Source organism: Perca flavescens, chromosome 10, assembly GCF_004354835.1.
Source record: "Perca flavescens isolate YP-PL-M2 chromosome 10, PFLA_1.0, whole genome shotgun sequence".
NCBI lineage: Eukaryota > Metazoa > Chordata > Actinopteri > Perciformes > Percidae > Perca > Perca flavescens.
In genome coordinates this window covers 12,819,347-12,832,097 of record NC_041340.1, presented here as the reverse complement: position 1 = coordinate 12,832,097, position 12,751 = coordinate 12,819,347, and the positions used below count along the sequence as shown (strand labels likewise).

At 38.9% G+C, this 12,751-nt stretch overlaps 1 protein-coding gene across 2 annotated transcripts in view; it reads left to right on the top strand.

The window, feature by feature from the left end:
- LOC114562295 (ecto-NOX disulfide-thiol exchanger 2-like) overlaps positions 1-12,751 on the top strand; it is a 196,901-nt gene that overhangs the window by 46,551 nt on the left and 137,599 nt on the right. For both annotated transcript variants that reach the window (XM_028588625.1, XM_028588624.1), the window contains one exon: positions 7,174-7,320. In XM_028588625.1, the coding sequence (XP_028444426.1) occupies positions 7,174-7,320 (147 nt within the window). The remainder of the gene's footprint in view (positions 1-7,173; positions 7,321-12,751) is intronic.

The following is a 12,751-nucleotide window of genomic DNA, read 5'->3' as shown; positions in this document are numbered from 1 at the left end:
AAAGTAATGAAATATTCATGTTTTGGTTTGTGATGTCATCACAGTCCTTCATGATAGCATCTTGGTTATCAGATCTAAACGTTTTATGGATGAGATGTAGCCCTTACTGGATTATTTTATCTCATAATTTGTTTATAAAGTACCCAAAAATTGTGAAAATATGCATGGCACATTCCCCAGAGCCCTAAGGAGGACATATGCAGATTGCTCATTTTGTCTGACCAGCGGTGCAAATGATAACCAAAGGTATTCAATTTACAATGACACACCACATTGACACAAGTAGAAAATACTCACAGTAGAACCTGCAACAGCAAATTATTTACATTTTGTTAGCATGAGAGACTGCACCTCCAAGCTCGCTGCCATTGTACTCTGCCAGGAAAAGCCTTCCGACTTCCCACTCTGGGTTGGGAGGGAGTTGCTACCCTACATAAATGAGTTCAAATATCTCGGGGTGTTGTTCATGAGTGAGGGTAAGATGTTGTGTGAGATCGACAGGTGGTGTTGATTCGAACTGTGCAGGACTGTCTTTGTGTAGCTAAGCCTGAAGCCAAAGATCTCAATTTACTAGGCCTTGTGGATGCCTCTTTTTGGAGGTTTTCCAGACACGTCCAGCTGGGCAGTGGCCCCGGGGCAGACCCAGAGTGTGCTGGAGGGATTACATATCCCGTCTGGCCTTGGGGTCCCCCAGGAGCAGCAGCTGGCTAGAGGAAAGTATGTCTGGGCTACCTTTCGTATCCTGCTACCACCATGACCCAGATAAGTGGTTGAAAATGGATGTAACTCAAAAATTATCAATCTAGTTGCAGATTAATGATTGAGTAATCGATTATTCAACTACTTCTTTCAGCTTTAGTGCTTATGGGTACATAATATTATATTACTTACATTATAAGTGTTAATGTATTGTGCAATAGAATATAGGGATGCTAATTTAGATTTTTGAACTGACTGATAGCCCTTGTTAACCGATTAACCGTTCACAGACAAGCAGGCAACTGAGTCCCAGTTCACCTGTCCGGGAGAGTTAGCAGCCATGTTCTTGTGTGCATTGTTGTGGACACATGCAGCCACTTTCCCAGTGAGTCCCTAAGTATCCTCCATATCAGTTAGTTTAGCTGCGAGGTTGTCGGCTGTGTGTCTGCCTGGTTTACTCTGTGTTAGAAGGACGGACAATTTAACCTGCCAGTCCTCATCGGTATAGTGGCAATTGTCATCTCCGTTGTGGCACCGGTTAACAGTTATTAATCTTTAATAGCATATCTTTCAACAGATATATTTACAAAGTCAGATCAGAGCCAGAACAGGTCAAACACATTGTCACTTGTACTTTAACTCTGCCTTTTAATAAATATTTTTGCTCTGCCTCCCTGCTGTTTTTTAGCTATATTTTGTGTCGGTCAGTTGGTCCAGACTGAAATATCTCATCAAGTATGAGATGGATTGCCATGAAATTTTGTACAGACATTGATGTCCCCATCAGAATGAATTGTAATAACCTTGGCGATTCACTGACTTTTCATATAGTGGCATGGTTCAAATTTGTTTATTAGGATAAGCCCCTTGGGATGTATCATGTCGTTTTTGAGGGGGTCTAAAATCATCAGGCATCATCAGGTCAAATTCATAATTTGCCCTATATTTTAGTTTATAACCAAGACTAAAATGAGTAAAATGACTCTCACAGAGCTGCTGGCATGGCTGTAGACTCTTAGCATTGTTTATCCCTGCATCTTAAACGACTGACAAATAAAGACAAGGTGTGGCTGCTTGAGTAGGCCATACTGTATGTTTTAAACACTTTTTTGAAATGTTGTGTTGGTACTTGAAGCCTGGCATTGTCTCATCTTCCTGATAAAAGCGGGTATCATATTCAGCAGACATGCTGTGTTGTCCAGGGATCTCTCTTACCTATTAGGCAGTTTAGATCCATTACTATTACATGGGTTTTTTTAATGGTTGGTGGTTCAAGTGGTTTTCTTTACTGGTCATCTCTCTCTGTATTGAGTTTAATGTGTCTACATCCTGCAAATGCTTGTCTGAGGCTTGTCATGCAGACAAAAGGCGCTGAGTTGGAGCAATTTGCAGAGAAGAACGAAGAGAGGATTTCATTGTCCAGATGTGCAAAGTGGTTTAGTTGAATCTGCATTTTGAGTGAGAGTGAACCAGAAGAGTAAAGTTGCAGGCCAGAAAACCTGCAGAGTTGAGTAAATGTCTTTGGGTTTGGCACTGCACGCAACCCCTATTAAATGACATTAAAGTTTCACATTTGATACATTCATACAGAAATTTTGATTAGAGCAAGGAAACTTTTGACAGGCAAACAATAAAATGTGAGTGTGGTATGTTTCCATTATTAGAGGCGGAGGCTTTCTGAATGTAAAATGTATGAGAGCTATGTCAGAGAGCACATTAAAGAAAACAAATGAGTCTTTAATCTGCTTCATTAATTATTCATCAAATGTGCTATTTTACAATTTACAACACACAATCTATTCTCTCTCAAGGAACTCCAAAATGTTTATGGGACAGTGAGGAATTTGGGTCCGTAGACTACTTTTCATTAATAGTCAGCAGCATACTTTAATGCATCATACTGTATGTGATATAAAAATACTCGGATGGAACCATCACTTCTAGACATTGCTAATTGCTGATAATACTATTGCATAAATGTATCTGTTGGGTCTGGCCATACACTACCATAACCTCAACTTGCTCCCTTTTAGATTGTTGGTGCTGCCTTCCAGAATACGTCTGCCCACCTCCAGTTCTAGTGACGCTGCCACCCATTCTAGGCAATTGAGGTTAAGGCCTTTGAAGGAAAAAAAAAAATACACCTATCAATCTGTCTGGACACAGATGGAGAGAAGAGATACAGATTGTAGATCAGTTAAAACATCCACACAATGCACTAAAAAATGAACATACCAGGAACAGCTGGAAAACAACATCTTTCCAGTGGTTGTTTAGAGTGGCAAGGGATTGCTTTTTGATGTAAGACACATCAGAGTGGGGAACACATTGCTACATGTTTTGAGGCCCAGAATTTCTAGCAGCACCCCTGTGTACATACACAGTATGTACTTCCTTCCTTTATTTCAGAAACTCTGATATTTTGCCCCCCATGTTTCCTTTCTTTATGCGTTTGAATGTCTTGAATAAAACGTTGACAAAGATCTGCTTGTAGACTGACAGCAGTAATATCAATTCAGCAACAGAAGATGAGCTGACTCGGTCTGTCATGCAGAGAGAGAGAGAGAGAGAGAGAGAGAGAGAGAGATCTCAGGAAAGAGATACTGATGCAGTCAGTGGAAGGGTGTGTGTGCGTAGATGTGTTTGATGTAACCCCAAGCAGTTGCGTTACTCAGTGCTGCAGAAAGGTGGAGGACTTTTTGGGTAGTAGTACAGGCGCAGACTCAAGCATTTGTGAAAACTTGCATTAGTATTCACATGTACTGTCAGAGGAAGGTTTTCCAAACAGGGAAGCAACAGAGTTAATTTGAAGAACTGTGTTTACAGGGTGGGACTGAAGGTAAACATGTTTTTGGTGCCACAGACTCTAGATTAAAGCACCTCTTAGGCAATGGTTAGAATGGAAATACCTGCAAAGATGAAGGTGTTCCATTTTACTTTGATTTGTTCATTTTCTAATAATTGGTGTGTTTATGCGCTAAAAGAGAAGTCAAGTGACGCAGCTGCGATTGTGTTTATCGGTTGGCACGCTACAATTCTGGTAATCATTTTGGCATGAAATTGTGCCCGTGTTTCTGCCTGCTGAGAGCACCTTCTTATCGCTTTGTTTCGTGGCTATAATTAAGGGAAGCACACATGGATGTCCTCAGTTCACTCAAATGTCTTTTTGTGAGTTTTTCATAAATCATTTTGATAGTTTTACAGCTGAAATGATTAAACGTCAAACGTCAAGTCTATCAACAGAAAAATTTATTAGCAACATTTTTGAGAAGACTACAAGCTTGAAAATGAAAAATATAAACTGGGGGTGTGGAGTTAGATTACCAAACCTCTGTAGCCTGATCTTCATCTCTGCTTTGGGCTTGAGGCTACATTATTATTGGCTACTTGCATTACACACCTAAATCTCCAACTGAACTGTCAGTGGTCAAGTTGCATTGTGGGTTATGTAGGCGCCAGCATTTGACAACAAAGAAGAATGCATTCAATAAGAAAGATAATATCTGTGGTTCTGCTGCATCAATTTTCATTCCTTTTTTTAACTGTCCAATGTGAGCTTGACAATGTTACAGGAGTGAAATGCTTAATCGGTGCAGTAAAAGTCATTTTTCAAGCAAAAATGACAAACATTCCCTACTTCCAGCTTCTCAGTTGTGAAGATTTGCTGCTTGTATGATTGTTAACTGAGTATCTTCGGGTTTGCCTTTTAAATCACTTTAGTATAGAAAAAAAGCAAATCAACATCATCTATAGGTAACATAAAACGGTGAAGAAAACACATTTTAATGTAGCTTAACAGTTGTTGATGAAATGCAATTATATTATGAGTATATTATTAAATTATGTCTTCTAAAATAACTTAATTTTACAAAATCTGACCAATACATGCAGAAAACATGGACTGTCTCCCAGACATGAACTCTTTTATCTCAGGATTCTGTATTTAGCCTATTAGGAAACTGCTTTTTGTTTTTAAAGTGGTCTGAAGGAGCTGAGTGCCCAGTATTGAACCTTGCTCCACTCCACCTGGAGTTTACTTATCTATTCATCCCACTAAAAGTATATTCTGTTCCATACCCCTTTTCAGATCATTCTGCTCTGTTTCTTTATTATTATATTTATTATTATGCTTGTGTCTTTAGTCAACTAAATTGCATAAAATAAGTTGAACATAGGACCCAACATGTGGTTGGGTCCTGAGACTGTGCTCAGGTACTTGCAAGTGTCATCAGTGCTACACATCTCATAACACTTTGTAGGTGGTGTCTTTTTGTTCTCCCTAGTTGAAAAAAACATCCCTTTAGCCATTAGCTTAGGCAGACAAACATAGAATAATTCTTCTAATATCAGAGTTTTTTTTATTTTGCTTTTATTGTCATTTTCAATTTGTGCTATCCAGGTGTAAAGGAAAGCTTTACTACTCTTTCCGAAACCATTAACCCTCTCCTGCATTTGGAAAGGCTGTCAGCATTAAAATAGCACGATAGATAGATTTACATATAAACATGCCACATGTGCATAGAGATAGTGGAGAAGCCTGCAGAAATACAGTGAAACAAAAACACAGACCATGCAGCAAAAGGCTCCATCTTTCCTTGTCTAATAGTGAATGGGGGAGAAGCTCAGCTGAATAAAGGCAGCTATTAAAATCCCTTGTAAACACATTATCGGCCTGGTCTTGTCCAATATGATACTTAATTATAAGTAGAATTAGATACAAAAATGATATAGAGGCTGAGTTGCATCTATAAATGTATTAAGCCAATCTCATGTCAGCATCTGCTGGCACCCTTCTGTGCATCCTGATGTGCAGTATTTACACAGAAGAAAAAGGAGTGAGGAGTGGTGAGTACTGAGCAGAGCACAAGTAAACATGTCATCTACAAAGAAAAAAAAGATGCCTTTAGAACAAACAAAAGCTAAGTTAGAACATGGTACATGTTGTGTGTGAGCCTGATTTACTTGACATCAGTATGCATTTTTCTTCACGATTGGACGAATACAGGTGCAAATGCATGCAATATTAGTTAAGGATGAATCGTTATCTGGATTTCAAGGAAAATATGTAGTGCATCACAGTTCAAAATAAACGAGGAAGCATTTAAACTCTTGGATTTTGTGTCCATATGGCTCTGTTGTTTCCCATTGCAAAGATGACACTTGGTGCTGGATACCAGTTAAAGCTCTAAATGTGCCTTTGGTTAAAATAAACAGGACAATATCTGAGTTTGATAACTGAAATTGAAAATTGAAATTTTGTCTCAATAAAGCTGACCTGAGAGAAGATTCACTCATCATCCTATAGATCTATTCTATTCCATTGGAAAACAGACATGCAGAAACAGATGTGAATTAGGAGTTGATATGTATTTCAGTATGGGGCTGGTGTCTTCCAAGCCCTCAGAATTATTGTAAAAACAAGCATACAATAGCTGATTTAGACTGTATTTGATTGTCATTCCTCAGGGTTTGGAAATAACATCATTATTGTTGTGACTTTTTCCCAAGAATGTAACTTTAATTATTGCTCTATTTTGTGTCAGACTATTGAGTCCGTTAAAGGAACAGAATAATGAGAAAATAAGCAGGTGAAAATTAAAATATTTATATAACAGAATACGGCTTGGAACCATTAGGCAGATTTGGTTGATTTGCATTAAAGCCCAGGCTCTTTTATATTTTGATGAGTCATATTGTGTGTGTGTGTGTGTGTGTGTGTGTGTGTGTGTACGTATGTGTCTGTGTGTGTGGACAGTCTGCCCACATTAATAAGATCTAGAAACTCACTCCAGCATCTCAGGATATATATACTGTATATTAAAGGGATTCAGAGCTTCTTTGGTGATTTCTAGTTGTTCTTTTTTCTTTGTTGCTCATTATATCTCATCTACTGGCTGTCCATCATGTTTTTAAGAAACCTTTTTGGACATTACTTGTAGGGAAATGTCAACTTTGTCTAATGACTTTCAATGAGATATATTCACATTATTTCAGACGTTATCTGTCTTTGTTTTAAATTTTAAAATAAAAAATAATAGGGATCAAAAGTCATCGTGAAAAATGTTTTGTTATGCGTGTTACTGTACGTAGACATCTAGCATACCATACCATTGCAAACATTATCAATACTGAAAGTCTTTTGGCTCAGAAGAGTCTTCAAAAAGATTTTTCTCAAAAGAAAGACATTTTCCAGTTTCCAGTTAATGATGTCTTGTAACAAAGCAACCACTCCATTGCAGTCAATCTAGTTTGCGAGGTTATACAGCCTGTTTCGAGAAAAATGAACAATATTGATCAGACAGCTCTGTAAAATCCCTGCAGATATGGTAAAATAATGGTTATTTTGTACTATAGGAAAATAAAATATATACCTCTTTAACACGTCTTTCAGATACATTTTGCTGTGTGTGACCACAGCTGATCACATGCCGCTGTTTCGGCTCATCTAATGTGGTTCTTGTTCTCATCTTTTAGGGCTCAGCGCTCTGCCCTTTGACCCCACGGCCAGCAACGACCCTATCCACTTCAGTAGCTCTAATGTGCCGCTGGTAACGGAGTGTCCTTCCCTGGAAAACACTACTGAAAACAGCAAGAAGAGGAAAAGATCCAGTCTGCCTCCAGGTACTGAGAATATTACCTCACTACAGGTTCATCGTGACACTAAAGAACAAAGAAAGAAACCGTCATCTGCGGCTTTTCAATTGTGCTACACATGCCCTACCTGGAATTATAGTGGCTCACTTTGTCTGGTTGGATGCTTCCTGATGGAATGTAATTTAAATGCTACCGGCATCAAATAACTGCTGGTGAGAGATAAACTATAATCCTGTTATTTTGAGACAGTCTGAAAGAGGTAGCCTTGTTTGGTCTTTGCAGTTTTTGATTAGCTTGCTGTAGCCCGCAGCTCTGCTTGTCTGGCCTGTTTGGAGGTTACACGGCTAAAAACAGGAAGCTGCACGGCGGAGATTTCCCATCCGCCTGACCTGTTATATACGAAATACTGTGGCGATGCCCCTGCCTGTGTGTGTGTGTGTGTGTGCTTTGTGCAAATGCTAACCCAAAGAGCCTAATTTTAATCGGGGCCAGTGTGTTATCTAATTAAAGAAGGGCTTTCTAATTAATTGCATTTTAAGGAGTAGAAAGAAAAGGGCCCTTAAGAGAGAGAGGTGTTGCTCCATGTTTTCATCTGTCGGGGTGACACTAATTGGTCTGGATTTACAATCACAAACACAGGGCCTCCACATAAACTAATATCAGTACTTGCAGTGGACAGCTAACTCACTTGTGGTGCTCATAGTTAAGCGCAGCCTGTGGAACCTCGCACAAGCAGGCTAAATGGCTAATTTTTCTCTTGCCAAAGACAGTCGCCAGCAATTTCCTCAAAGATCTGTGTGTGCTTTGTGCTGTTATAGATTTAATTCCCAGGGGCAGAGATAAGGTAGTCTTCACCTGGGGAGAATCTTCACAAGACCCGTTTTTCTTTCAGTCTCACGACTGGCTAATGTTACCAATAATGTAAGGTAAATAATGTTTCTCCCCAGTCAACAACAGTGTTGACCTTGCGAGTGCCATCCCGTTAAATCTGGGAAAAACAAAGGTTTGCTATTTTAGGCAGCTGAGATTGCTTTTCAATTCAAATACATATCTTGTTTCTCCATAATCATAATAAAGAGCTAATGAATACAATATATACAATATATTGCTACACCTGTCCAGAGTGTACCATGCATCCACCTGCATCTTAGAGTTGTATATTATAGTACAACAAAGCACAAAGCAAAACAAGACAGTTACATGTTCCTCCACAGTTGATTACATAATAAAATTGATGAAGTAGTTTTTAAGTAGTTTGTGTGCTCCACTGTAAATCTCCACTTAGGAAACCTGCTTTAGGGATGTTCAAATGTTGACATCACTGTTAAAGGGCAACTATTATATAGCATTTTCAGGATTATACTTGCATTTTGTGTTTGTACTAGAACAAGTTTACATGCTTTAATGTTTAAAAAAAAACACTTTGTTTTTCTCATACTGCCCATGGCTGCTGCACCTGTATTCACCCTCTGTATGAGACGCTCTGTAGGAGCGCCTGTCTCTTTAATCCCTCCGTCCCGGAAAAGCCCAGTCTGCTCTGATTGGCCCAGCGCGCTTCTTGGAAACTCCGGAGCTTCTAGTTGAAGCTGGAGCTACTGCAATGGAGTATATAGCAGGACTTTGTACTGTGAAAAATTCCCAATAAAGGCTTCTAAACCAAATATTACACAACCGGACATGTCCGAGCAGTAAAGTAACCGGAATTTCGGGAGAAATGACCAGCATTGGCCAAGATTACAGCTATGTCGCGTTTAGCATGTAGCTACTTAATAGTTAGCAGTATGCTAACGTGAGGTTGTAGTGGAACGAAGCAGCACTACTGTCAAAAATTGCAGATAAAGGCTTCTGAACCACACACTACCCAATCTGACATGTTTCAGCAGTAATGCGACCTGGAATTGGGGAGAATTTAACAACATTGGCAGCCAAGATGACATTGTTTACTGCCATTAGCCATTTTGCTACTTTAGTTAGCAGTTGACACTAATAGTATATATCAGCAATTTCTACAGTCAAAAATCACAACTAAAGGCTTTTAAACCAAATACTAGGCTACTAACAGAAAATGTTTCAAGAGTAATGTGACCTGGAATTGGGGAGAATTTAACAACACTGGCAGCCAAGGTGACATTGTTTACCCCCGTTACCATGTAGTTACATGGGACAATGGGACATTCCTGCCTACTTGGAGCAGATGACCAATCATAGAAGGCTGGTTTAGAGTTGCGTAACACTTAGCAGAGAGTAGAAAAAAAATGATGAAACCAAGTGTTTAGAATAGTTGGAAATCTTTTCGTTTTAGCTCACAGGGATTTGTCTAAAATATGTTTCTCTCATTATTTGGCCACGTTTAACATGACAATCCAACATTATAACATTGTAGATATGACAGAAAACACGGAAAAGCATAATATGTGACCTTTAAAATTACGATCTTGCCTGGCAGGTCTGCAGGTCTTTGTCTTTGCCTTATTTGTGTGGAACTTCAATCACTTGTTTCTCAGATTTAAGGCTTCTTTCTTCCAGCCAGGTGCTGCTATTTGCTTTTTGTCATACTCTGATGATACAACCAAGGGTGCCCTAAGATGAATAAACTCAGCTTCAGCCTCAGTTTTTATAATTTTCGCTTTGTTTTTTAAAATATTCTCTCCTTCCAAACTCAAAATTAATATTTCTGCAGGGACATTCCGTCCCTACAGAAATATTAATAATATTGAGTAGATGTACACCTGCCGCAAGAAATCCAGTGAAAATGACTAAAGAAAAGGTGCAGCAGGCACATTTATAAAAGCAACCTTTGCGTGTGTGTTCGTGCATGCTTGTGTGTTTGAGAGACTGGTCTGCTTAGATTAAAGCCTGTCAGAAAGCCTGAAGATCAAAGCCCTTGTGGAGCACAAATCTGATCTGTCACTGGAAAAGCCACCAAGTTTTTTTCCTTCCATCGTAGAGATAGAGAGCAAAATAACTCATCCATTATTTTTTCTGTCAGTTAGTCAAGTTATGAACACTATTATAATAAAGGTGCCATTAAAGCAGGATACATGCACTACTATCATGATGACACCTCTTGCTGCAGTTCCTCTGTATTTACTCACAGCTTTGAGGAAAACCAACAGGAAACCTTAAGGGACAAAAAGTTCCAACATTGTCAAAGAAATGGATTTCATGTCCATTTAATGTAAAGCACATTTAGTTGACCTATAATGGATTGTATGATATAAACAAAAAATGCTGTGCGTCCAAAAATGGAAAATAAGGGTGATAACCAAAACAAACAACCATCCTACTGCAAATACCGAGTAGTGCATTCATTTTATGTTGGAATTTCATACATTATGTGATCATCCTGTACTCTTCAAGCCTGTTTACTTGATTAATTGCATTGGGTGCAAAGCAGCTGGATGACTTAGATTCACAATTGAATATTTCTGAGACATCTAACATTCTATTTAATGGCAAAATACATACTATTTTGATTGCAATTAAAAGGCTGGTAGTGCAGTGGTAAGCACTGTCCAAAGACATGCAGGTTAAGGAAAGTCTTGACTTTAAATTGCCAGGTGTGAATGTCTATCTGTTGGTCTCTTTGTGTCAGCCCTGTGATTGACTGGTGACTCTTGACCAATGTCAGCTCAACTGGCTCCAAACCCATGCAACCCTGTAAAGGATACGTGGTTACATAATAATGGATGGATGTTATAAGGCTGCAATTATAGCTAATTTCTGCCATTCTGCCAAATAATAACAGTTATTAGTATTTTTAGCTAAACTAGTAGTGGCATGTAGAGCTGGGCAAAATATCGATATTATATCGATATCGTGATATGAGACTAGATATCGTCTTAGATTTTGGATATCGTAATATCGTAATATGGCATAAGTGTTGTCTTTTCCTGGTTTTAAAGGCTGCATTACAGTAAAGTTGTGTCATTTTCTGAACTTACCAGCCTGTTGTAACTGTCCTATTATTTGCCTTTACCCACTTAGTCATTATATCCACATTACTGATGATTATTTATCAAAAATCTCATTGTGTAAATATTTTGTAAAAGCACCATTAGTCAACACTACAATATCGTTGCGGTATCAATATTGAGGTATTTGGTCAAAAATATAGTGATATTTGATTTTCTCCATATCGCCCAGCCCTAGTGGCATGTCTATAGAGATGGCAATGCTGGTCTATAAATCAGTTGGTCATTTGGTTCACCTCTTTGGTCCGGACTGAAATTACTCATAAATGGTTGTATGGATTTTCCATGAATTTTTATAGAGACATTCATGGTTCTCAGACAATGTATCCTAATGACTTTAGTGGCCCCTTAACTTTTCATCTAGCACCACCATCAGGTCAAAAATGCAAATGTGTCCATGTAGGCGAACTAAAAGAGTCGTTCATGAGTCAGTTCGCTAGAGCTGGGTCAACGACACAAACAGTGTTACTTAAAAGAACCGCACTTCTCATCACTAGTAAGCTCAATTTAGGATTCATCCCAAAGCACAGCTGTGCCTAAGAACAGCCTCACAGAGTTGCTACCATGGCTGTACTGTAGACTCTTGTCTTTTTTTTTAAAGCAAGAATAAATATGACAAAAATCAAGTAGGCCAGATCTCAGTTGGTGTTATTTATAATTGCAGAGTTCTAAATTTAATTAAACACCATCCTAAAACACTAACCTACAAGAATGTGGCTGAAGTGCTGTTAAATTGGTGAATTGGTTGGTTCCGTGGCATATTAATGTATTCACATGCCAGTTGCAGTTCTTCCTTTTTTACACAGCATGATTCCCTTCTTGCACTTACAGATACCACTTACACTGGGAGGTTTCTCTAAAACTGGTGTGGCACTGGTGGATGTTGATCCTTGTAGGCAGTGTATCAGGGCTTGTCTCTTTTTAACATGCAGTATCCCTATACCCTGTGGTCTGCACTAGAGCCTTGCCAGTGCTGTCGTGCTGCTACCAGGTCACTACTGCAGCTTTCAAATTGAAATGCTCCCACAAGTTCTATGGTTGCTAGTGTTTTCACTGCCTAATTCTGCTTTTCCTTTTTTTCAGCCTTGTTTGCTATATAATACTTCCTCAGATAAAACAAAGCTTTGAAGCAAAGAATATGAATAGAGGATTTTTATTATTTGAATAACTTCAGTTTCTTGAGTAATTGTTTCAGCTCTATACTGTTACATTAGCCACATGTTGTTGCACAGCATGTAGAACCTGTGTAGAGAACACAGCAGTAGCTGGAAAGCTAATAATAGCCCGGTAACAACTGAATTCTACAGCATTGTTGCGTCAGGCTAATGACTATGGCCCTGAAATGGCAGATCAATGATTACAGATTATTAGTGTTTCCCTGTGTCGGCTATGACTCCACTGTCTATCAGTTGTAGCCGCTTGCTTACTTAAAGTCACTCCCTGAAGGACTGGTAGCTAAATGATGAAGGTCTGCAACAGCTGGT